Source organism: Misgurnus anguillicaudatus, chromosome 11 (assembly GCF_027580225.2).
Source record: "Misgurnus anguillicaudatus chromosome 11, ASM2758022v2, whole genome shotgun sequence".
NCBI lineage: Eukaryota > Metazoa > Chordata > Actinopteri > Cypriniformes > Cobitidae > Misgurnus > Misgurnus anguillicaudatus.
The window spans coordinates 27,084,698-27,112,277 of NC_073347.2; the positions used below are offsets into that span (position 1 = coordinate 27,084,698).

A 27,580-nucleotide genomic window follows, 5' to 3' on the forward strand; every position below is an offset into this window, starting at 1 on the left:
AAAAAGTGGAGTGTCCCTTTAAACAAGAGCTCAGTAAGGTCAGAAAAAAGTAGATGGTTATCCATTGGTTATCCATTGCATATCCAAGCTTAACCTCGACTTTAATATGTGGCATCCTTCAAGAAGCGAGTTAAAGTAAATGATCGGATTTAACTTATATTCACTCTGCAAACTTTCCGAGCTTCAACGTCTCTGCAGTTTGGCAGCTAAGTCCTCCCATTATATAAGACCTCTCTGAATGTTACGCAATAAATTTGCTCCTTTAAAGGATAAAAGTTCAGCTTTTCAGTTGGGATAATCCGAAACCACAGTTGTGTGAGGTTTTCCGAGGTGGGCTCAAGTTGTAGGTCTCGCATGTGCCATTCATCTTATTGTGTCTCGGTCCAAATCCCTTCATCTACTGATTGAGTCGAATATTTGAAGTAAGTTGAGGGAGGATCTGACTTAAGCCAAGCATGTTGTGTAAGCAAATTCCTTCTGTGGAGGATGAATATCGTCTGCATACAATCCTTTCGCATAATACCCGTATTAACAGATCTTGTGTGGGTCACATGTTTTTCAAATTCATCGACTCACCTCAGACCCCAGATCCTCAGGTTGAGAGGGGCAGCTGGGATTTGTTGGGTACACGAGTGGACAGTGGATTAACTAAACTAACCCAGTATGGTGGTTTCAGCACGCATGCATTCTTCCATGTCCCCTGAAGCAACCGCTCCATACCAGCATACTATCTTCTAGTCACGCTACACATTGTCTGCTGTGCTTATAGGCCTGCTCTTTTTACAACAACACAACCTGGCTATTACTTACATGTGGTATTCTCCGGCATGAATCCCATGCAGCAGTGTCATCACTCACTTTACATTCTCCTCCGTAGACCAAACTTTCCATTTACTAAAGCCGTTTTAGTAAGGAATTTAGGGAAAACAGTTTTGATTGTGTGTGAGTAACTATTCAGGACACATGAAACCATCTGTATTTGTGTTAGGGCTGAAGAGAATGATGGTTTCCCTGCGCTTCTGCAATGTATGACAAACATTTCCATTCTGTGGACTCCTGGTTTTTTGGTAGAGCTTTAGTTGTGGAAAGTCTGCACTCAGCACACTTTCGGATGGCACATGTAGCCTATTTGCACTTCCTCATTAGACTTGTTTCACACCCGTCCATGACACTAATAATTAAACCTAGGATCTTATATGATACCCTTTAACATGCTGTATAAAAAAGATACTGTAGATCAAATAAATATCCGTTTTTGGCGCATATACAGTACTGGGAAAAAGTCTTAGGCCACCATCACCAGACTTGTTGTTTTAGTTTTAATGTCCACCCATATTTATTTTTCAATCTATTTTATTAAAATACAAACAGAAAACAGGAAATTAAAAAAAATTTCAGGACTAAATGTCTTCTTTAGGCATCGTCTGTGTTTAGTGTGACCTCTCTTGGCACTAAACACATCTTGAGCGCTTTTGAGCAGAATGAAGTAAAAAGACTAATTTCTTATAAAAGCAGAATAAAAGTTTTTGTTTACATAATTATTATACACAAGTACATCAACAAATATTATGTACATATATAAATACAAACACATGTATCTATAATTTTAAGGAAAAAATATATTAATATAATAAATAATTATATTTATGATATTATTTCTTAAATATATATATGCATGTGTGTGCATTTATATACCGGTATACATAATTATTATACACATTACACACACATTTAATATGTAAACAAAATCTTTTATTCTGCAAACGATTAGTCGCGAATAATCGTTAGGCAGCTCTAAATTTTATTTCCTGCTATTGCTCAAGTAGAAGGGGAGTTTACCCTAAAAACCTAACACATCAGTTTACATTTTCATACAGTTTTTAATACTTTATACACATTTCCTGTATTTTCTGGATTTTATTAAAAAGACTGAGAAACAATTATAACATTGCAAAAACAACAAATCTAATTCTGGCATAGTGGCCTAAGACTTTTGCACAGTACTGTATATGAACCTGGACCACAAAACCAGTCATAAGTTTCATGGGTAAATGTGTTGCAATAGCCAACAATAAATGGGTCAAAATTATAGATTTTTTTTATGCCAAAAATCATTACGATATTAAAGATAATATAAGATTATGTTCTATGAAGATATTTTTACATTTTTCTACCGTAAACATATTAAACATTAATTTATCATCAGTAATATATGTTGCTAAGGACTTCATTTTGACAACTATTAAGGCGATTTTCTGCACCCTCAGATTCCAGATTTTCAAATTGGTGTATCTCGGTACAGGGTTTTGTGGTACAGGGTCACATATTTATCAAGTGACCTTGCAGCTCATGAAGTAACTGCGTAAATTGAATTTCTTTGAAATGTAGGCTTCCAGATGTGTTGCCAGTTCTGATATAGTAAAATTTATGCGATTTGGAGCATAAAGGTTTGATTTCCATTAATTTGACATGACCTTACTCAGCCAATATTAAAGATATCAAGGTTAAATTTTTGAAATTAAGTCATGAACTATTAAATCATTCCGACATTAGTTACTCCACCTCAAGCTGTTTTTCCATGGAACACAGCACCAAAAAGTATTTTTTTATATTTTATGTAAATTCAAGCAGTTTTTATGTGACTCCTTGCTCTTTTTCTGTTTTGCAGGGGTCCCTGTTCTGTTCACAGACCCCAGAATCATACAATCTTTTCCTAAGCAGCGCTATAACAGATGGTTTGAAAATGTGGGACCTGCGCACCGCAAGGTAAGCCGTCCGTGACTTTTTGAGATTTTAATTAGGACAAACGTCATGATGTTCATCCCATTAACCAAATCCAAAGTATGTAAAAATAATAAATAATTATGTAAAATAATAAAAAGTTGAAAAGTAGAATATATAATGACTGCCAAAGTATATGAACTGATTAGACTTTCAGCATATGTACTTTCAGTCATTTTTTCCAGCCTAACATCCAGGTTCGAGCCCTCGCCTCACTAGACAAGCACTAATAACCTGTCAGACTTTTTTGCAATGCTGTCCTGTTCCCAAGGACATTTCCTGTTCCATGTGGTTTTTGTTTAGCACAGTGAAGTATGGTCTAAACCCAGGACACTCGTTGGCCTGCTGGATACTACCGTTAAATAACGCTCTTAAGAATATTAAGAACAATCTGAAATCCCAGGGATTAGGACAAGTTAGATGAGTACATCTATCATTTAAACGAAGAAAGTGAAATTTCCAAGTTTTCTGAAAGCCTGTCCTTCATTTTCTCGAACATCGGCCAAAAAGACATCGGAAAGAATTCCCTCCCTGCAAATCGGCCTACACCAACAGCTCTGCAGAAAAAAATCTATCCAATTGAATCCTAGCACAGTTCTTGTTGCTGTGAACGATAATATATTTACAACTTTAAAGGTTAATTAAAATTTTTATTTAATCACCCATTCTGAGAACGGAGACACTTACTGCTGGTACAGGAACCTGAGCAAAATGTTCCAGACTCGAAACATATTTTACTCAGAACTTTGAGATATATCATGTCTCGATTTGATATTTTGCACCTGACGTCTCCTTTTATAGTTTTATTTTCCATAAAAGAGCAGCTGAAGGTAGTGAAAACATCTTCATAGTTCTTTGGTTTTATTTTGTCACTTACAGAAATGGTGTAAATTGCTTCAATATTTTATTGTCTTTCTGACTGTTGTGTTTGGACATCTTCCCATTTCTACTTGCAAACTTGGAAAGTGTCAAATCTCCATTTTTTTTTCTTTGAAAAATACTTTCAAGTGAGTTTGAAGGTCAGGTTCTGGTCAGAAACATTTCATAAAGAATAGGTTTAAACAGCATTAAATCACTGCTGATCCAGGCTGGTTTCTGCTGGTTTGTATGGTTTACCAGCTAAATCTTGGTGGTCAATAAAATAGGCGCTCTTTAAGTTACTCCGTATACCAGTTAAAATGATAATATAAGACAACTAACATATGAATTCTCTATTTCTATTTAATTAATAGCTCAGACAAAATAATATAATTGTCTCTGTCCTGGGGAGCAGTGCCCCCCCTGGAATCTCTGAAACTCTGCCTATGTTCATATTAGGAAATATGTTTCATGAGCATTTGAAATAGGAGTTCAAATATTGTGTATAAACACTGATCCAAGCAACATCTGTTGAAACTAAATTTAGAAAGTCATTAAATGACCACCCACAAGTACAGATCAAACTGATATCTTGACTTGAAAGTTAATTAAAACTTGAATTTAAAACAAGCATTTTAACCTGAATATCCAATCACTTTACTGCAGGGGTTTTCAAACTGTGGGTCAGGTCCCAAACTGATAAGATAGGTCACGCAGAGTCGCTTGGCTTTTGTGGTGAATGACACCAAGGGCCCTATTTTAACAATCTAAGCGCATTGTCTAAAGCACACGGTCTAAACGGGCGTTGCCGATTTCACTTTTGCTAATTTAACGGCGGGAAAAATGGTTTGTGCGCCGAGTGCACGGTCGAAAAGGGTTGTTCCTATTCTCGTAATGAGTAATGGGTGTGATATAGGCTTAATGTGCAATAAAACAATGAGAGTCTTATCTCTCATCCCCTTTAAAAGCCAGTTGCGCTGGCGCTATGTCTAATCCCTATTTAGATGACAGACTTTGTAAACTGAAAAACTAAGTGGAGGAAGAAGACCACCAGTTTAAGAATAATGTTAAAAAATTGTGTTAATTTCATTTTGATTGAAATTGTTATTTTTTGGATTAAAATCTTTAAAAGACGTTTTCTTTCAGTCATACAAGTGCAAATAGCAGGCTTTTAATTGCTGTAAATGTATTGATATCCTACATAATCATTGTAATCTCCTAAAAAAATATGCAAAAAAATGTTTGTACTCTAAAAATACTTTATTTATAACAAACAAGAAATAAAGAATTTACAAACGTGCGGAGAGCCATTTCAGCACTCGGACAGCTCCATGGTTTTTAAAAAAAATCATTACTTAAAAACGTTTTTTCATCTCATCATATCCACAGGTACAGAGTCATCATATACAATAAATCCGTGGGGTGGCATTTAAAAGAACATTTAAAAATATTTGCATTTGTTTAAAGCAAAGCTTTTATTTACAGTACTTACCAGGCTACAGGTGAAGCCACGTGTGTTAAGCAAACCCGCATTGTCGTCTCGTTTATAGGCGCATATTACTAACATGCTCATTAAATAACAAAAAAACATTATTGCACCGTTGACTTTAGACTTTAAACCAGGTTTTAGTTGCCTCAAAATAGCATGCACCAACAATGCGCCTGAACACCAGAACGCCCATGGGCGCAAAATTGAGCGCAAAAGCATTTTCTTTTTAAACAACGTGGCGCTAAACGTGAATATGATAATTGCGCTGGGTTAAAATTAGCAAAAGACAGTTGCGTCGTATGATAGACTCCCGAAAAGTTTAGTCCAACTAATAACTAGCAATGACATTGATTTTGATATGATAATGTTTTTTGATATTTCAATTAAACTTATATTTTATTAATAAAATTACACGGAAAATTAAAACTACTCAATTGTAATAGAAATAAATGTGTTTTCTCATATTTCCATATAAAAATATGCTGGTGGGTCCCAGGATAGATTGTTCCTATGCTTCACAAAATGAAAAGTTTGGAAACCCCTCCGGATATTTACATAGAGGTCCTAAAGAGTAGCAAAAACCATCATGTAAAACAATAAAGACTGTTTCGATGCAGTCTTGAATTATTGAAATATAAACTTTTCCCTGGAAAAAAAAAATAATACACTGTGCCAGCATCTAGTATCCAAACACTAAACATGAACAGTCAAGTGGAAACATGAAAAACAACCTCACAGGATAACAATGTGCCTTTAGGTTTATCTCAAGTGGAAAAGAGAAAGAAAAATTTATCAAAGAGTGCAAAGCGAGGAAACCAGATAAATGCAGTTCAAACACGAGAAACACAGACGGGAGCATGTGAGAATTGGTGACATCATTTTGCCTGCAGTCATTGACAAACTGAAGTCTGGCAATGAAGTCTTTCAGCAGAGGAATCGGGGCCATTTTATGTGTATTTTTCCATTTTCCCAATGGTTGGCTTTTTGACAGTGCTCCGAGTTCAAGCACGTGAAACGGCTTTATCTCCCCCTAGACTTCATTTAAAGCACAAGTGACATCATTTCAGAGGCCAAGACAAAACATTCAGCCAAAAGCTCAGGATCTCTGGAAGACTGAAGCTTATGGAACATCTTCTCTAAACTTCACATCTTATCTCCCTTGTGCTCTGGGATTGTTTTTGTATGTTTTACCTAAAATGCTTTCACGGCTAGTACTGTATATTGCCCTTAAGGTTGAAGTGAGCAGCTCTGTGGATTTTGAATTAGCTTGTAAAATCTGGAAACAGACGTCAGTAAGACTTATCTTTGGGTGGTCAGAAGAGGTATGATCGGACCCTGTTTACCAGTTACCAGTAGAGAGACCCAACTATCAGTCAACATCTTTCATATCTCAAAGTTTGTCTGTGGAAATCTGAAAATGTATGGCAGTTTTTATGCCGTTTAAGACTTAATGCTTAATGCTTAAATGTTTAATCTCTTTACAGTAGTCTTTCCAGATGTTTTTTTAATGGACTACTTTACAGGCATGGATAAATTACATTACTTCAGTATGGCCTACATGTCATCATTAACGTTTGACCTGAGAACTGAGAACACATTTTTAGCTTGAACCGAGGTTGGCTAAGATGTTGGACTACTGTATATCAAAGTTCCTTTAAGGCAAGCGAGTTCACCCGGCGGCCATGTTGGCAGCAAACCAGACAGCTATTTTTTAGTCATGCAAATACTGCTTCTATCAGCTTTACTGGGGGAATTCTCCAAAAGCGTAGCCACTAAGATGTACTAAATGGTGGTTAGCAAGATCCCCTACGGGTGCAAGGTGAGATTTTGCAGGGTTTCCACGGGTCCTTGAAATCCTTGAAAGTTTGTGAATCTGGGATAAAAAATCCAAGGCCCTGGGAAGTGTTTGAAAATATACATACATAGATACAGGTCATTGAAAGTGCTTGAATCTATTTAAATAAGAAGTTTTCTGGAAAAAATTCCATATTATTCCCTGTGTAGTGTAGGATAATATCATAAAAATTCTAGATTTTTTAAGCACACGTGCTAAACTGTTCGCTTTAAATGCTTATATCATCTGTAAGCGAATGTTGATTCATACCAAAATGCTTTTTTGCATAGTTGTGTTTGACACATGAAAACGTCTCGGGTTACGTATGTAACTGTTGTTCCCTGAGAAGGGAACGAGGCGCTGCGTCTTCCTTGCCATACTTCCTGCATCCCTGTAATGCCGTCTTTGGCAATATTTCAGATAGCGATATACTTCCTTGCTCCCGCATCACCCTGTCTTTGTCTTTAAGGCTCACCATTGGTTGAATTTGATATACACATTCAGACGCACTTACCCCTGGAGGCGTCACCGCAGTGATGCAGCACGAGTTCCCTCGAAAGGGAACTGTAACAATGTATCTTAAAAGGTAACACGATGTAACCTTGCTCTCACTTGAAATGTGTCCCCACATTTAGTCTTTAAATGTGAGGTTATTGGACCTGGAAAGTCCTTAAATTTGAAGTTAACTAAGGTGTGGGAACCCTGCATTATTTCTCAGGGACTTGATTGGGTTATTTTAAGACATTTGACGGGTCAGGTGTGCGTTTATTAAGAAAATAATGCATACCCGTGGAACATTAACCAATCAGAATAAAGCATTCAAGAGGCCTGTGGTAGCTGCATTATGCCATTCCAGCTATAACTATAAAGCAGAACAGATTACTTTATTCGCATATTGATTGCATTTGGTTCAGGTTTTAAAAGTGTCTGTAGGCTCTGGTTGGCACGCTGTTCGTTTCCGCTTTGGTGGTCAATAGAATACCAAGAAAATATGTGGGCTTTAAACAATAAATTTGTTTATCCTTTCCCTTAAAATGTAATTTTTTCTCTTAATGAGAAGCAGGTTAACCTGGCTTGCAAGTAGCATGAATCGAGACCCAGATTCTTAGCAACCACTACATTCATAAAGATTGTGAGAGAGACCGCAGGCAAACTCCATGATGTTATTTTATGCATTCCAGTTTATTTTGACTTTTAAATTAATATCTCTTGAGTTGTTTTGTTGTGTGTGTGCCCAGTTTGTTTGTATAAACTGAAAGGACATGCTTTGGCAGTTTAAGCTGTCTCATTAAATGAGGTAATTTATTGTGTAGTAAAGGCTATGATAAAATGTGAACTAATGCAATGCTATGTACTGTATTAAATCACTTTAAATGGCTATGTGACCGTTAATGGAGTTCTCCATTCGGCACAAATCATAGGTTTATATTTAGAAGGATAAGGTTAAGCACTATAGGGGTAATTTTCCCTTCTGTGGGTTTTAAAATAGCACTTATTCAATTGTTTGTGCTCAAAATAACATTTGAATGTGATGTCAGTATTTTTCGTTGGGAATCAACAAGATTATGAACCTCAGTGCTCTTTAGTTTCGTAGTGATCATCTCAACATTTACTTAGGGCCAGATTTGCAAACCATAATTTTGGCGTTAAATAACGACTGTCGGGATTTACTAAAGACGTGCAGTGGATAGTTAGCGCTGAAAATGTCTAGTTATTTTTGCGACTGACCTTATTGCATTTGCATTTCTAAGAGTTTACTTTTCAGACGCAAAATTTATGGGAAGATTTTATTTAAATGATTCACGCAACGTGATTCACTAATGTTTTCGGATATTATTCCGAAAAAAGCATGTCTTAAATCATTTTGCGCTTGAAATGGCTGCAATTGTAGCTGATAAGAAGAGGCTTGGCAGAGACAGTACAAGGCAGACGATTTTTTCCACACGTAGGAGTTTATTTGTAATGTCAGAAAAACATATTATTCAAAAATATTGTTTGCCAAGCCATGTTATTTTTTATTTGAGTCACAGGAGAAGTCACACAATATCAGGTGTTTTCAAAACTTCTTGTAAATCTTTTTATTTGTTGTTCTTTTCAGTGTACTTTTGTTTCGTTAGCTGGGATTTCACGCCCCAAATTTTCATCTGTGATGTCCGTGGTGCTGAACTCAAACGCATGTTGTGTTAGTAGATCACCGACCTGAGCATTATGGAAATTAGCTGTTGCGCCTGTTTTATTTAACTCTTTCCCCGCCATTGACGAGTTATTTCGTCAATCCACAGTACCGCTTTTTACCGCTCTTTCACAACTTATAAAACCCGGAAGTATCACCGTAGGGCAAACACATAGATATGTACACTAGATGTCGCCTTGGCTACTGCAGTTCATTGGAACAAATGCGTCAAATAGAGACGCCATTTTGAAACAGGGGAGCCCTGCATCATTGTAAGCAATGGTGTAACGGAAATAAAATCACCATAAATCGTCCTGAATGCGATTTTCTAGGTTTTGTTTTTGTTCGTTCCAATCGTCAGACATGTATTTAGCATTAAGTCTAGAAAAAAATGACGTTTTGATATTATAAAAATCTACTTTTTCTAAATAATAATGCATAGTGCTAGTAGGCCTAACATCCAAAAGCACAAAAGTCCGGTATCGTCCATGATTTCGAAGTACAGGCGGAGATAGCAGCGTAAATACTTCCTATGACAAGACCTCTGTTCCAAGATGGCGGCGGTTTTGACACATGCTTAGAACCCCAAGGCGACATCTATTGTATATATCTATGGGGCAAACAGCTGTATGTCTGTCTAAGTTTTGAGGATCGTTTTGCATCTTATCTCTATCAAATGTCCTTCACAAAAATAGAGAACTAATGGAGGTAGGATGAAAGAAAGAGGGTCTGTTCTTTCATTTAGTCTATTGTATGTTTGTATATTTAAAGAAGAGCATTTTCTGGGAGGCATTAAACCTTTGTGAAAAAATGCTGGCGGGGAAAGAGTTAATTTGCACCTTTTTAGTTAATAACCCGCAGATATTACCACTCCCATCTGCGCTTTTTTGAAATTGTGCTCTCGTGCCAATTTTTCCCCGTTTAGTAAACCTGTCCCTTAATGTCTTTATGTTTTCTACAGTTTACAAGGTTAAATTTATACTGGCTAAAGCTCAGGGCTAGTAGGGTTTGTAGGTTTGAGCCCTCTATCATTCCTGTAACTCCTAAGCCCTACTTACTTACTCTATGGGAATTGTTCTTCCAATGTCCCGTAAGCTGTTTTGGATAACAGCATCTGTTGAATGACTGCTAGCATACTAGAGAAGGTGATGTCTACAGAGAGCCAAAAGTCGTTCTGGAAATAAAAGGCTGATTTTAAACAGATCCACTTTACGGACTGATGCCCCTGGATTGTCTTTTGTTTTTTATGCCAAAGACTTGACTTGTCCGAGCAGTTTTTTAGATACCCCCTAGCCCTGAGTGAAGTCAGTACAAGTAGTGCACATTGAGTAGTTAATATGTGCAATACAGATGCATGATTATGTTGGCTTGACAAAGCCAACATACTGATATTGTATTTAAACTTATTATTAGTGGTGCTTGCATTTATGCAAAGCATCACTATTATTATTCGTCATACTTATTATTAGTGGTGCTTGCATTTATGCAAAGCATCACTATTATTATTCGTCATACTTATTATTAGTGGTGCTTGCATTTATGCAAGGCATCACTATTATTATTGCTCAGGGATATTATTATGTTGGCTTGAAAAAGCCAACATACTGTTGTTGCACTTAAACTTATTATTATTATTATGTTGGCTTGAGAAAGCCAACATACTGTTGTTGCACTTAAACTTATTATTATTATGTTGGCTTGAGAAAGCCAACATACTGTTGTTGCACTTAAACTTATTTTTATTTTTATTCTTCTTTTTCTTCTGACCTAAAAATTTCTAACTCTAACTCCTCCTAGAGCTTTCAAGCTACAGCCACCAAACTTTGCACAGACCTTCAGTCTGATCTGACTTGAGTTGCTATATCTTTTCTAAGGGATCGGACTTACGGTTCTCCTAAACCGTCCGATCAAACATCCCAAAAAAGTCCCATAGACTTACATTCATAGAATGTTTAGGCTGAGTGTTTATTTTCAAATTCTAACTGTCTTCTCATTCATACAAATACATTACATCATCTCTCAACCTCTCTCAGTCTATCTCTGTCTCACAAAACTCACTCAATAGCACAGACAAACTCAACTACACACACACACACACACACACAACCACACAGACACACAATCACACACAACTACACACAGACACACAACTACACACAGACACACACACAATTACACACACAAACACAAAATTATATATAACATACTGTCACAAAAACACAGACATGCACACACACACACAACCACACACAAATACACATAGACACACAACTACACACAGACACACAATTACAGACACAAACACAAAATTATATATAACATACTGTCACAAAAACACAGACTCACACACACACACACACACACACACACACACACACACACACACACAACTACACACACAACTACACACACACAAACACACACACACACAGAAACACAATATTACACACACACACACACACACACACACACACATAAATGCCCCAAATGCCTCATCTGCCCCAACTGCCCCATTCTGTCCCAAATGCCTCATCTGCCCCATTCTGCCCAAACTGCCCTAAATGCCCCAACTGCCCTAAATGCCCCAACTACCCAATTCTGCCCCAAATGCCCCAACTACCCTAAATGCCCCGTCTGCCCAAAACACCCAATACTGCCCCGACTGCCTTGAATGCCCCATCTGCCCCAAATGCCCCGTCTGCCCCAACTACCCAATTCTGCCCCAACTGCCCCATTCTGCCCCAACTGCCCCAACTGCCCTAAATGCCCCATCTGCCCTAAATGCCCCATCTGCCCTAAATGCCCCATCTGCCCTAAATGCCTCATCTGCCCCATTCTGCCCTAAATGCCCCAACTGCCCCAACTGCCCTAAATGCCTCAAATGCCCCAACGGCCGCATCTGCCCCATTCTGCACCAACTGCACTTAATCCCCCAACTGCTCTAAATGCCCCAACTGCCCTAAATGCCCCAACTGCCCTAAATGCCTCAAATGCCCCAACTGCCTCATCTGCCCCATTCTGCCCCAACTGCCCCAAATGCCCCAACTGCTCTTAATGCCCCAACTGCCCTAAATGCCCCATCTGCCCTAAATGCCCCGTCTGGCACAATTATCCAATTCTGCCCCAAATGCCCCAACTACCCTAAATGCCCCATCTACCACAAATGCCCCATCTGCCCCATTCTGCCCCAACTGCCCAATTCTGCCCCAACTAACACATCTGCCCCAACTAACTTAACTGCCCCAACTGCAGCTCCATCTATTACTCTCAGACTAGGCTTTCTCAAGCCAACATAAAGTTTGTTCACAAACTTTAACCTCATCTAGTTATTCTTTTTCTTCTGACCTAAAAATTTCTAACTCTAACTCCTCCTAGAGCTTTCAAGCTACAGCCACCAAACTTTGCACAGACCTTCAGTCTGATCTGAGGAGGTGTGCTATATCTTTTCTAAGGGATCGGACTTACGGTTCTCCTAAACCGTCCGATCAAACATCCCAAAAAAGTCCCATAGACTTACATTCATAGAATGTTTAGGCTGAGTGTTTATTTTCAAATTCTAACTGTCAACTCTCATTCATACAAATACATTACATCATCTCTCAACCTCTCTCAGTCTATCTCTGTCTCACAAAACTCACTCAATAGGACAGACAAACACAACTACACACACACACACACACACACACACACACACACAGACACACACACACACACACACACACACAGACACACAACCACACAGACACACAACCACACACAACTTCACACAGACACACAATTACACACACAAACACAAAATTATATATAACACACTGTCACAAAAACACAAACATGCACACACACACACACACACACACACACACAATCACACACAGTAACACAACCACACACAGACACACAACTACACACAGACACACAATTACACACACAAACACAAAATTATATATAACATACTGTCACAAAAACACAGACTCAAACACACACACACACACACACACACACACACACACACACACACACACACACACACAAACACACACAGACACACAACCACAAAATTACACACACAACCACAGTATTACACACCCAATCATACTCACACAAACACACACATAAATGTCCCAACTGCCCTAAATGCCCCATTCTGCCCCAAATGCCTCATCTGCCCCAACCGCCCCATTTTGCCCCAAATGCCCCATTTGCCCCAATTGGCCAATTCTGCTCCAAATGCCTCATCTGCCCCAAGTGCCCCATTCTGCCCCAAATGCCTGATCTGCCCCATTCTGCCCTAAATGCCCGATCTACCCCAAATGCCCCATCTGCCCCAACTACCCAATTCTGCCCCAACTGCCCCAACTACCCTAAATGCCACAACTGCCTCATCTGCCCCAACTGCCTTAAATGCCCCAACTGCTCTAAATGCCCCAACTGCCCTAAATACCCCATCTGCCCCAAATGCCCCGTCTGCCCCAACTACTCAATTCTGCCCCAACTGCCCCATCTGCCCTAAATGCCCCAACTGCCCCATCTGCCCTAAATGCCCCAACTGCCCTAAATGCCCCATCTGCCCTAAATGCCCCATCTGCCCTAAATGCCCCATCTGCCCTAAATGCCCCAACTGCCCCATTCTGCCCTAAATGCCCCAACTGCCCTAAATGCCTCAAATGCCCCAACTGCCTCATCTGCCCCAATCTGCCCCAACTGCCCTAAATGCCCCAACTGCTCTAAACGCCCCATCTGCACTATATGCCCCATGTGCTCTAAAGGCCCAAACTGCCCTAAATGCCCCAACTGCCCTAATTGCCCCAAATGCCCTAAATGCCCCTCCTGCCCTAAATGCCCCAACTGCCCTAAATGCCCCAACTGCCCCATTCTGCCCTAAATGCCCCAACTGCCCTAAATGCCTCAAATGCCCCAACTGCCTCATCTGCCCCATTCTGCCCCAACTGCCCTAAATGCCCCAACTGCTCTAAATGCCCCAACTGCCCTAAATGCCCCATCTGCCCTAAATGCCCCAACTGCCCCATTCTGCCCTAAATGCCCCAACTGCCCTAAATGCCTCAAATGCCCCAACTGCCTCATCTGCCCCATTCTGCCCCAACTGCCCTAAATGCCCCAACTGCTCTAAATGCCCCAACTGCCCTAAATGCCCCATCTGCCCCAATTATCCAATTCTGCCCCAAATGCCCCAACTACCCTAAATGCCCCATCTGCCCCAAATGCCCCATTCTGCCCCAACTGCCCCAACTAACCCATCTGCCCCAACTAACTTAACTGCCCCAACTGCAGCTCCAGCTATTACTCTCAGACTAGGCTTTCTCAAGCCAACATAAAGTTTGTTCACAAACTTTAACCTCATCTAGTTATTATTATTATTCTTTTTCTTCTGAGACTAAAATTTCTAACTCTAACTCGTCCTAGAGCTTTCAAGCTACAGCCATCAAACTTTTGACAGACTTTCGGTCTGATCTGACTAGGTGTGCTATATCTTTTCTAACTGATGGGACCTTCCGAATTCCTAAACGGGGCTCTCAAACACCCCAAAATTTCCATTGACTTAACATTGAGACAAACTTTGACGGGTCATAGCTGCGAGTGAGAAACTTGTAGAAACTTGTGGCTTACCACATTTAAGGAGGCTGACAGGCTCTGTAAGAACATACATCACAATGGGGTGTCAGCTGTACCCCTGGGGTGTAAGAGGCCCCCAAAATTTCCCATTGACTTATAATGGGGCAGGAAACATGCCCATAAAAGGGAATAAAGCGCCCCAGATGGAATATCTTCACTTTAGAGTGTCGTAGAGACATGGGGGTGGGCTCATTTTACTCAGGCATCCAATCAGTCTCTTAGGATCACCCCAGAGCTATTAAGCCACGCCCCTAGCAACAATTTTGGGTACCCTAGCAACATCTCCCATAGACTACCATTATAAAAAGCCCAGATGGATATCTTTGCACCAGAGTGTCATAGAGACATAGGGGTGGGCTCATTTTATTCAGGCATCCAATCAGTCTCTTAGGATTCTTATTGAGGTATTAAGCCACGCCCCTAGAAACCAAATATGAACACCCTAGCAACATAATAAACAAAGCCTTATATCTCTGGATCTGAACATCATAGAGACATGGGGGTTGGGTCTTTGGGTCATGTTAGCTTCATGCTAGCTCCATGCTAAGTCATACTAGCTCCATGCTAGTTTCATGCTAGCTTTATGCTAATTTCATAATAAATCTTGCTAACTTCATACTAAATCATGTTAACTTCATGTTAAATCTTGTTAGCTGCACGCTAAATAGTGCTAGCTTCATGCTAATCATGTTAGCTTCACGTTAAATCATGCTAGCTTCATGCTAATCATGCGAGCTTCATGCTAATCATGCTAACTTCATGCTAATCATGCTAGCCTCATGCTAGCTTAATGCTAATCATGCTAGCTTCATGCTAATCATGCTAGCTTCATGCTAATCATGCTAGCATCATGCTAACTTCATGCTAATCATTTTAAAATCATGCTAACTTCATGTTAGCTTCATGCTAATCATGTAAGCTTCATGCTAGCTTCATGATAATCTTGTTAGCATCATGCTAGCTTCATGCTAATCATGCTAACATCATGCTAGCTTCATGCTAATCATGCTAACATCATGCTAGCTTCATGCTAATCATGCTAACATCATGTTAGCTTCATGCTAAAATAATGCTAACTTCATGCTAATCATGCTAACATCATGCTAGCTTCATGCTAATCATGCTAACATCATGCTAGCTTCATGCTAATCATGCTAACATCATGCTAACTTCATGCTAATCATGCTAGCATCATGCTAGCTTCATGCTAATCATGCTAGCATCATTCTAGCTTCATGCTAATCATGCTAACATCATGCTAGCTTCATGCTAATCATGCTAGCTTCATGCTAGCTTCATGCTAATCATGCTAGCATCAATCTAGCTTCATGCTAATCATGCTAACATCATGCTAGCTTCATGCTAATCATGCTAGCATCATTCTAGCTTCATGCTAATCATGCTAACATCATGTTAGCTTAATGCTAATCATGCTAGCATCATGCTAGCTTCATGCTAAAATCATGCTAGCTTCATGCTAATCATGCTAACATCATTCTAGCTTCATGCTAATCATGCTAACATCATGCTAGCTTCATGCTAATCATGTTAGCTTCATGCTTCTCATGTTAGCATCATGCTAAATAATGCTAAATCATGCTACCTTCATACTTAAACATACTAACAACCAGATAGCCTTCTAAACTAAACTTCTGTCAAACCGTTTCAAACATTCAGGCTACGCTTTTTCAAGCCAACATAAAGTTTGTCCTCAAACTTTAATATCTAGTTTTTATTCTTATTTCTGGACAAAATTTCGGCGCGTAACTCGTCCCGCACGGTTTGTCGTAGACCCATGAAAGAGGGCTCAAATCAACCGGCTTATTGAGGAGATGGTGGCTATATCTTTTATAAGTGATCGGGTGCAGGGTTTCCGAAAGGGGGGCAAAAAATCACCCGAAAAATCCCATTGACTTAACATTGGGCCGAACTTTGACGAGTCATAGCTCCGCTCAAGGATTTTGTAGAAACATGTGGGTTACAACATTTAAAGAGGGTGGTAGACTCTGTAAGAACATACATAACATTTGGGTGTAAGTTGTAACCCTGGGGTGTAGGAGGCACCCAAAATTTCCCATTGACTTATAATGGGGCAGGAAACACGCCCATATAAGGGAATAAAATTGTTCCAGATGGGATATCTTTGCTTTACAGTGTCGTAGAGATAAGTGGGTGGGCTCATTTTACTCAGGCATCCAATCAGTCTCTCAGGATCATCTCAGATCTATTAAGCCACGCCCCTAGCAACAATTTTGGGCACCCTAGCAACATCTCCCATAGACTGGCATTATAAAATGCCCAGATGGATATCTTTGCACCACAGTGTCATAGAGACATGGGGGTGGGCTCATTTTACTCAGACATCCAATCAGTCTCTCAGGATCCTTACATAGGTTTTAAGCCACGCCCCTAGCAACCACTTTTGAGCACCCTAGCAACATAAAATTCAAACAGTTATATCTCCGCATCAGAACATCGTAGAGACACGGGGGTTGGACCATTTGACTCGTGACTCAGCGTGTAATCATTATGGGATGCCAATTTTTTCCCTAGCAACCAAATACAGTACCCTAGCAACAGAGTAAACAAAGCCTTATATCTCCGCATCAGAACGTCGTAGAGACACGGGGGTTGGACCGTATGACTAATGACTCGGCGTGTAATCATTATGGGATGCCAATTTTTTCCCTAGCAACCAAATACAGTACCCTAGCAACAGAGTAAACAAAGCCTTATATCTCGGCATCAGAACATTGTAGAGACACAGGGGTTGGACCGTTTGACTCGTGACTCGGTGTGTAATCATTATGGGATGCCAATTTTTTCCCTAGCAACCAAATACAGTACCCTAGCAACAGAGTAAACAAAGCCTTATATCTCCGCATCAGAACATCGTAGAGACACGGGGGTTGGACCGTTTGACTCGTGACTCGGAGTGTAATCATTATGGGATGCCAATTTTTTCCCTAGCAACCAAATACAGTACCCTAGCAACAGAGTAAACAAAGCCTTATATCTCCGCATCAGAACATCGTAGAGACACGGGGGTTGGACCGTTTGACTCGTGACTCAGAGTGGAATCACTAGTGGATGCCAAATTTTTCCCTAGCAACCACATACAGTACCCTAGCAACGGAATAAACAAAGCCTTATATCTCCGCATCAGAACATCGTAGAGACATGGGGGTTGGATCGTTTTACTCGTAACTGGAAGTATAATCATATACTGTCCCCAGAAATTTGCCACGGCAAGCACCACTTCACATTTTCTTCAGGAAATGTACCTATCTAGTTTATAATTATTCTTCTTTTTCTGGACACTTTTTCGGCGCGTAACTCGTCCCGCACGGTTTGACGTAGTCCCACGAAAGAGGGCTCAAATCGACCGGATTATTGAGGAGAGGTGTGCTATGACTTTTATAAGGGATCGGGTGCAGGATTTCTGAAAGGGGGGCGAAAAACCACCCGAAAAATCCCATTGACTTAACATTGCGCCAAACTTTGACGAGTCATAGCTCCGCTCGAGGATTTTGTAGAAACATGTGGGTTACAACATTTGAAGAGGGTGGTAGGCTCTTTAAGAACATGGATCACAATGGGGTGTAAGTTGTACCCCTGGGGTGTAAGAGGTGCCCAAAAATGCCCAATGAAAAGTCAATGGGGCAAAATCCCATAGACTTACCATTGCAAAAATTTTGACGGGTCATAGGTACGAGTGAGGATTTTGTAGAAACATGTGGGTTACAACATTTGAAGAGGGTGGTAGGCTCTGTAAGAACATTGATCACAAATGGGGTGTAAGTTGTACCCCTGGGGTGTAAGAGGCACCCGAAAATTCCCATTGACTTATAATGGGGCAGGAAACATGCCCATATAAGGGAATAAAACAGTTCCAGATGGGATATCTTTGCTTTACAGTGTCGTAGAGATAAGTGGGTGGGCTCATTTTACTCGGGCATCCAATCAGTCTCTCAGGATCATCCCAGAGCTATTAAGCCACGCCCCTAGCAACAATTTTGGGCACCCTAGCAACATCTCCCATAGACTGCCATTATAAAATGCCCAGATGGATATCTTTGCACCACAGTGTCATAGAGACATGGGGGTGGGCTCATTTTACCCAGACATCCAATCAGTCTCTCAGGATCCTTATTGATGTATTAAGCCACGCCCCTAGCAACCACTTTTGAGCACCCTAGCAACATAACATTTAAACAGTTATATCTCGGCATTAAAACATCGTAGAGACACGGGGGTTGGATCATTTTACTTGTGACTCGGAGTGTAATCACTGGCCACATCATTGGCCACTCCCAAGCCACGCCCCTAGCAACCAAATATGAGCACCCTAGCAACCGAATAAACAAAGCCTTATATCTCTGCATCAGAACATCGTAGAGACACGGGGGTTGGACCATTTTACTTGTGACTCAGAGTGTAATAACTGGCTACATTATTGGCCACTCCCAAGCCACGCCCCTAACAACGAAATATGAGCACCCTAGCAACATAATAAACAAAGCCTTATATCTCTGGATCCGAACATCATAGAGACATGGGGGTTGGGTCTTTGGGTCATGTTAGCTTAATGCTAGCTTAATGCTAAGTCATAGTAGTTTTCATGCTAGCTTAATGCTAATTTCATAATAAATCTTGCTAACTTCACGTTAAATCATGCTAGCTTCATGCTATCTTCATGCTAACTTCATGTTAACTTCTTGCTAATCATGCTAACATCATGCTAGCTTCATGCTAATCATGCTAACATCATGCTAATCATGTTAACATCATGCTAACTTCATGCTAATCATGCTAGCATCATGCTAATCATGCTAACATAATGCTAACTTCATGTTAACATCATGCTAACTTCATGCTAGCTTCATGCTAATCATGCTATCATCATGCTAATCATGGTAACATCATGCTAACTTCATGCTAATCATGTTAACATCATGCTAATCATGCTAACATCATGCTAGCTTCATGCTAATCATGCTAGCTTCATGCTAACTTCATGCTAACTTCATGCTAATCATGCTAACATCATGCTAGTCATGCTAGCTTCATGCTAACTTCATGCTAATCAGTTAAGCTTCATGCTAGCTTCATGCTAATCATGCTAACATCATGTTAATCGTGCTAACATCATGCTAACATCATGCTACCATCATGCTAATCATGTTAACATCATGCTAGCTTCATGCTAATCATGCTAACTTTATGCTAACTTCATGCTAATCATATTAGCTTCGTGTTAGCTTCATGCTAATCATGCTAGCTTCATGCTAACTTCATGCAAATCATGCTAACATCATGCTAATCATGCTAACATCATGCTAGCTTCATGCTAACATCATGCTAGCTTCATGCTAACTTCATGCTAATCATGTTAGCTTCATGCTAGCTTCATGCTAATCATGCTAACATCATGCTAACTTCATGCTAATCATATTAGCATCATGTTAACTTTATGTTAATTATGTTAGCTTTAATGCTAGCTTCATGCTAATGATGTTAGCTTTATGCTAGCTTCATGCTAATCATGCTACCTTCAATAAACAAAGCCTTATATCTCCACATCAGAACATCGTAGAGACACGGGGGTTGGACCGTTTGACTCGTGACTCGGATTGTAATCACAAGTGGATGCCAATTTTCTCCCTAGCAACCAAATACAGTACCCTAGCAACCTAATAAACAAAGCCTTATATCTCCGCATAAGAACATCGTAGAGACACAGGGGTTGGATTGTTTTACTTTTGGCTCGGAGTATAATCATACATTGCCCCCAGAATTTTGCCACGGCAAGCACCACTTCACATTTTCTTCAGGAAATGTACCTATCTAGTTCTTATTATTATATTTTATTCTTATGTCTGCACGTTTTTTCGGCACGTAACTCGTCCCGCACGGTTTGCCGTAGTCCCATGAAAGATGGCTCAAATCGACCGGTTTATTGAGGAGAGGTGTGCTATGACTTTTATAAGGGATCGGGTGCAGGATTTCCGAAAGGGGGGCAAAAAATCACCCAAAAAATCCCATTGACTTAACATTGCGCCGAACTTTGACGAGTCATAGCTCCGCTCGAGGATTTTGTAGAAATATGTGGGTTACAACATTTGAAGAGGGTGGTAGACTCTGTAAAAACATACATGACATTGGGGTGTAAGTTGTACCCCTGGGGTGTAAGAGGCACCCAAAAGTGCCACATTGACTTATAATGGGGCAGGAAACATGCCCATATAAGGAAATAAAAAAGTTCCAGCTGGGATATCTTCGCTTTACAATGTCCTACAGACAAGTGGGTGGGCTCATTTCACTCGGGCATCCAATCAGTCTCTCAGGATCATCTCAGAGCTATTAAGCCACGCCCTTAGCAACAATTTTGGGCACCCTAGCAACATCTCCCATAGACTGCCATTATAAAATGCCCAGATGGATATCTTTGCACCAGAGTGTCATAGAGACATGGGGGTGGGCTCATTTTACTCAGGCATCCAATCAGTTTCTCAGGATCCTTAAAGGCTTACTAAGCCACGCCCCTAGCAACCACTTTTCAGCACCCTAGCAACATAAAATTCAAACAGTTATATCTCAGCATCCGAACATCGTAGAGACACGGGGGTTGGACCGTTTGACTCGTGACTCAGAGTGTAATCATTATGGGATGCCATTTTTTTCCCTAGCAACCAAATACAGTACCCTAGCAACAGAGTAAACAAAGCCTTATATCTCCGCATCAGAACATCGTAGAGACACGGGGGTTGGACCGTTTGACTCGTGACTCGGCGTGTAATCATTATGGGATGCCCATTTTTTCCCTAGCAACCAAATACAGTACCCTAGCAACAGAGTAAACAAAGCCTTATATCTCCGCATCAGAACATCGTAGAGACATGGGGGTTGGACCGTTTGACTCGTGACTCGGAGTGTAATCATTATGGGATGCCCATTTTTTCCCTAGCAACCAAATACAGTACCCTAGCAACAGAGTAAATAAAGCCTTATATCTCCGCCTCAGAACATCGTAGAGACACGGGGGTTGGAGCGTTTTACTCGTGACTTGGAGTGTAATCATTATGGGATGCCATTTTTTCCCCTAGCAACCAAATACAGTACCCTAGCAACAGAGTAAACAAAGCCTTATATCTCCGCCTCAGAACATCGTAGAGACACGGGGGTTGGACCGTTTGACTCGTGACTCGGCGTGTAATCACTATGGGATGCCAATTTTTTCCCTAGCAACCAAATACAGTACCCTAGCAACAGAGTAAACAAAGCCTTATATCTCCGCCTCAGAACATCGTAGAGACACGGGGGTTGGAGCGTTTTACTCGTGACTTGGAGTGTAATCATTATGGGATGCCATTTTTTCCCCTAGCAACCAAATACAGTACCCTAGCAACAGAGTAAACAAAGCCTTATATCTCCGCCTCAGAACATCGTAGAGACACGGGGGTTGGACCGTTTGACTCGTGACTCGGCGTGTAATCACTAGTGGATGCCATTTTTTGCCCTAGCAACCAAATACAGTACCCTAGCAACAGAATAAACAAAGCCTTATATCTCAGCATCAGAACATCGTAGAGACACGGGGGTTGGACCGTTTGACTCGTGACTCGGTGTGTAATCACTATGGGATGCCAATTTTTTCCCTAGCAACCAAATACAGTACCCTAGCAACAGAGTAAACAAAGCCTTATATCTCAGCATCAGAACATCGTAGAGACACGGGGGTTGGACCGTTTGACTCGTGACTCAGTGTGTAATCACTATGGGATGCCATTTTTTTCCCTAGCAACCAAATACAGTACCCTAGCAACAGAGTAAACAAAGCCTTATATCTCAGCATCAGAACATCATAGAGACACGGGGGTTGGACCGTTTGACTCGTGACTCAGAGTGTAATCACTATGGGATGCCAATTTTTTCCCTAGCAACCAAATATAGTACCCTAGCAACCGAATAAACAAAGCCTTATATCTTCGCATCAGAACATCATAGAGACATGAGGGTTGGATTGTTTTAGTTGTGGCATGGAGTATAATCACATACTGTCCCCCGAAATTTGCCACGGCAAGCACCACTTCACATTTTCTTCAGGAAATGTACCTATCTAGTTTATAATTATTCTTCTTTTTCTGGACACTTTTTCGGCGCGTAACTCGTCCCGCACGGTTTGACGTAGTCCCACGAAAGAGGGCTCAAATCGACCGGATTATTGAGGAGAGGTGTGCTATGACTTTTATAAGGGATCGGGTGCAGGATTTCTGAAAGGGGGGCGAAAAACCACCCGAAAAATCCCATTGACTTAACATTGCGCCAAACTTTGACGAGTCATAGCTCCGCTCGAGGATTTTGTAGAAACATGTGGGTTACAACATTTGAAGAGGGTGGTAGGCTCTTTAAGAACATGGATCACAATGGGGTGTAAGTTGTACCCCTGGGGTGTAAGAGGTGCCCAAAAATGCCCAATGAAAAGTCAATGGGGCAAAATCCCATAGACTTACCATTGCAAAAATTTTGACGGGTCATAGGTACGAGTGAGGATTTTGTAGAAACATGTGGGTTACAACATTTGAAGAGGGTGGTAGGCTCTGTAAGAACATTGATCACAAATGGGGTGTAAGTTGTACCCCTGGGGTGTAAGAGGCACCCGAAAATTCCCATTGACTTATAATGGGGCAGGAAACATGCCCATATAAGGGAATAAAACAGTTCCAGATGGGATATCTTTGCTTTACAGTGTCGTAGAGATAAGTGGGTGGGCTCATTTTACTCGGGCATCCAATCAGTCTCTCAGGATCATCCCAGAGCTATTAAGCCACGCCCCTAGCAACAATTTTGGGCACCCTAGCAACATCTCCCATAGACTGCCATTATAAAATGCCCAGATGGATATCTTTGCACCACAGTGTCATAGAGACATGGGGGTGGGCTCATTTTACCCAGACATCCAATCAGTCTCTCAGGATCCTTATTGATGTATTAAGCCACGCCCCTAGCAACCACTTTTGAGCACCCTAGCAACATAACATTTAAACAGTTATATCTCGGCATTAAAACATCGTAGAGACACGGGGGTTGGATCATTTTACTTGTGACTCGGAGTGTAATCACTGGCCACATCATTGGCCACTCCCAAGCCACGCCCCTAGCAACCAAATATGAGCACCCTAGCAACCGAATAAACAAAGCCTTATATCTCTGCATCAGAACATCGTAGAGACACGGGGGTTGGACCATTTTACTTGTGACTCAGAGTGTAATAACTGGCTACATTATTGGCCACTCCCAAGCCACGCCCCTAACAACGAAATATGAGCACCCTAGCAACATAATAAACAAAGCCTTATATCTCTGGATCCGAACATCATAGAGACATGGGGGTTGGGTCTTTGGGTCATGTTAGCTTAATGCTAGCTTAATGCTAAGTCATAGTAGTTTTCATGCTAGCTTAATGCTAATTTCATAATAAATCTTGCTAACTTCACGTTAAATCATGCTAGCTTCATGCTATCTTCATGCTAACTTCATGTTAACTTCTTGCTAATCATGCTAACATCATGCTAGCTTCATGCTAATCATGCTAACATCATGCTAATCATGTTAACATCATGCTAACTTCATGCTAATCATGCTAGCATCATGCTAATCATGCTAACATAATGCTAACTTCATGTTAACATCATGCTAACTTCATGCTAGCTTCATGCTAATCATGCTATCATCATGCTAATCATGGTAACATCATGCTAACTTCATGCTAATCATGTTAACATCATGCTAATCATGCTAACATCATGCTAGCTTCATGCTAATCATGCTAGCTTCATGCTAACTTCATGCTAACTTCATGCTAATCATGCTAACATCATGCTAGTCATGCTAGCTTCATGCTAACTTCATGCTAATCAGTTAAGCTTCATGCTAGCTTCATGCTAATCATGCTAACATCATGTTAATCGTGCTAACATCATGCTAACATCATGCTACCATCATGCTAATCATGTTAACATCATGCTAGCTTCATGCTAATCATGCTAACTTTATGCTAACTTCATGCTAATCATATTAGCTTCGTGTTAGCTTCATGCTAATCATGCTAGCTTCATGCTAACTTCATGCAAATCATGCTAACATCATGCTAATCATGCTAACATCATGCTAGCTTCATGCTAACATCATGCTAGCTTCATGCTAACTTCATGCTAATCATGTTAGCTTCATGCTAGCTTCATGCTAATCATGCTAACATCATGCTAACTTCATGCTAATCATATTAGCATCATGTTAACTTTATGTTAATTATGTTAGCTTTAATGCTAGCTTCATGCTAATGATGTTAGCTTTATGCTAGCTTCATGCTAATCATGCTACCTTCAATAAACAAAGCCTTATATCTCCACATCAGAACATCGTAGAGACACGGGGGTTGGACCGTTTGACTCGTGACTCGGATTGTAATCACAAGTGGATGCCAATTTTCTCCCTAGCAACCAAATACAGTACCCTAGCAACCTAATAAACAAAGCCTTATATCTCCGCATAAGAACATCGTAGAGACACAGGGGTTGGATTGTTTTACTTTTGGCTCGGAGTATAATCATACATTGCCCCCAGAATTTTGCCACGGCAAGCACCACTTCACATTTTCTTCAGGAAATGTACCTATCTAGTTAGTGGTGCTTGCATTTATGCAAGGCATCACTATTACTATTGCTCATACTTATTCTTATTATTCTTATTCTGGACACTTTTTTCGGCGCGTAACTCGTCCCGCACGGTTTGTCATAGACCCATGTAAGATGGTTCAAAATGACCGGTTTATTGAGGAGAGGTGTGCTATGACTTTTATAAGGGATCGGGTGCAGGATTTTCGAAAGGGGGGCGAAAAACCACCCGAAAAATCCCATTGACTTAACATTGCGCCCAACTTTGACGGGTCATAGCTCAGCTCGAGGATTTGGTAGAAACTTGTGGGTTACAACATTTGAAGAGGGTGGTAGACTCTGTAAGAACATACATCACAATGGGGTGAAAGTTGTACCCCTGGGGTGTAGGAGGCGCCCAAATGTGCCCCATTGACTTATAATGGGTCAGGGAACATGCCCATATAAGGGAATAAGAATTTTCCTGATGGGATATCTTCGAATTACAGTGTCGTAGAATCAAGGGGGTGGGCTCATTTTACTCGGGCATCCAATCAGTCTCTCAGGATCATCTCAGATCTATTAAGCCACGCCCCTAGCAACAATTTTGGGCACCCTAGCAACATCTCCCATAGACTGCCATTATAAAATGCCCAGATGGATATCTTTGCACCACAGTGTCATAGAGACATGGGGGTTGGCTCATTTTACTCAGGCATCCAATCAGTCTCTCAGGATCCTTAAAGACTTACTAAGCCACGCCCCTAGCAACCACTTTTGAGCACCCTAGCAACATAAAATTCAAACAGTTATATCTCAGCATCAGAACATCGTAGAGACACAGGGGTTGGACCGTTTTACTTGTGACTTGGCGTGTAACAATTGGGCACATCATTGGCCACTCCCAAGCCACGCCCCTAGCAACCAAATTTGAGCACCCTAGCAACCGAATAAACAAAGCCTTATATCTCCGCATCAGAACATCGTAGAGACACGGGGGTTGGACCGTTTGACTTGTGACTCGGAGGGTAATCACTAGTGGATGCCATTTTTTTCCCTAGCAACCAAATACAGTACCCTAGCAACAGAGTAAACAAAGCCTTATATCTCCGCATCAGAACATCGTAGAGACAAGGGGATTGGACCGTTTGACTCATGACTCGGAGGGTAATCACTAGTGGATGCCATTTTTTTCCCTAGCAACCAAATACAGTACCCTAGCAACAGAGTAAACAAAGCCTTATATCTCCGCATCAGAACATCGTAGAGACACGGGGGTTGGACCGTTTGACTCATGACTCTGAGGGTAATCACTAGTGGATGCCATTTTTTTCCCTAGCAACCAAATAAAGTACCCAAGCAACAGTGTAAACAAAGCCTTATATCTCCGCATCAGAACATCGTAAAGACACGGGGGTTGGACCGTTTGACTCATGACTCGAAGGGTAATCACTAGTGGATGCCATTTTTTTCCCTAGCAACCAAATACAGCTCCCTAGCAACAGAGTAAACAAAGCCTTATATCTCCGCATCAGAACATCGTAGAGACACGGGGGTTGGACCGTTTGACTTGTGACTCGGAAGGAAATCACTAGTGGATGCCATTTTTCCCCTAGCAACCAAATACAGCTCCCTAGCAACAGAGTAAACAAAGCCTTATATCTCCGCATCAGAACATCGTAGAGACAAGGGGGTTGGACCGTTTGACTCATGACTCAGAGGGTAATCACTAGTGGATGGCAATTTTTTCCCTAGCAACCAAATTCAGTACCCTAGCAACCGGATAAACACAGCCTTATATCTCCGCATCAGAACATCGTAGAGACACGCGGCTCGGCCCGTTTGACTCGTGACTCGGCGTGTTATCACTAGTGGATGCCATTTTTTCCCTAGCAACCAAATACACTACCCTAGCAACAGAGTAAACAAAGCCTTATATCTCCGCATCAGAACATCGTAGAGACATGGGGGTTGGACCGTTTGACTCGTGACTCGGAGGGTAATCACTAGTGGATGGCAATTGTTTCCCTAGCAACCAAATACAGTACCCTAGCAACCGGATAAACACAGCCTTATATCTCCGCATCAGAACATCGTAGAGACATGGGAGTTGGATCGTTTTACTTTTGGCTTGGAGTATAATCATATATTGTCCCGAG

General features: G+C 41.0%; 1 protein-coding gene across 3 annotated transcripts in view; it reads left to right on the top strand.

Moving 5' to 3' along the window:
• The window catches only part of wdr27 (WD repeat domain 27), a 110,609-nt gene that overhangs the window by 25,091 nt on the left and 57,938 nt on the right, over positions 1-27,580 (top strand). For all 3 annotated transcript variants that reach the window (XM_073873433.1, XM_073873435.1, XM_073873434.1), the window contains one exon: positions 2,669-2,766. In XM_073873433.1, the coding sequence (XP_073729534.1) occupies positions 2,669-2,766 (98 nt within the window). The remainder of the gene's footprint in view (positions 1-2,668; positions 2,767-27,580) is intronic.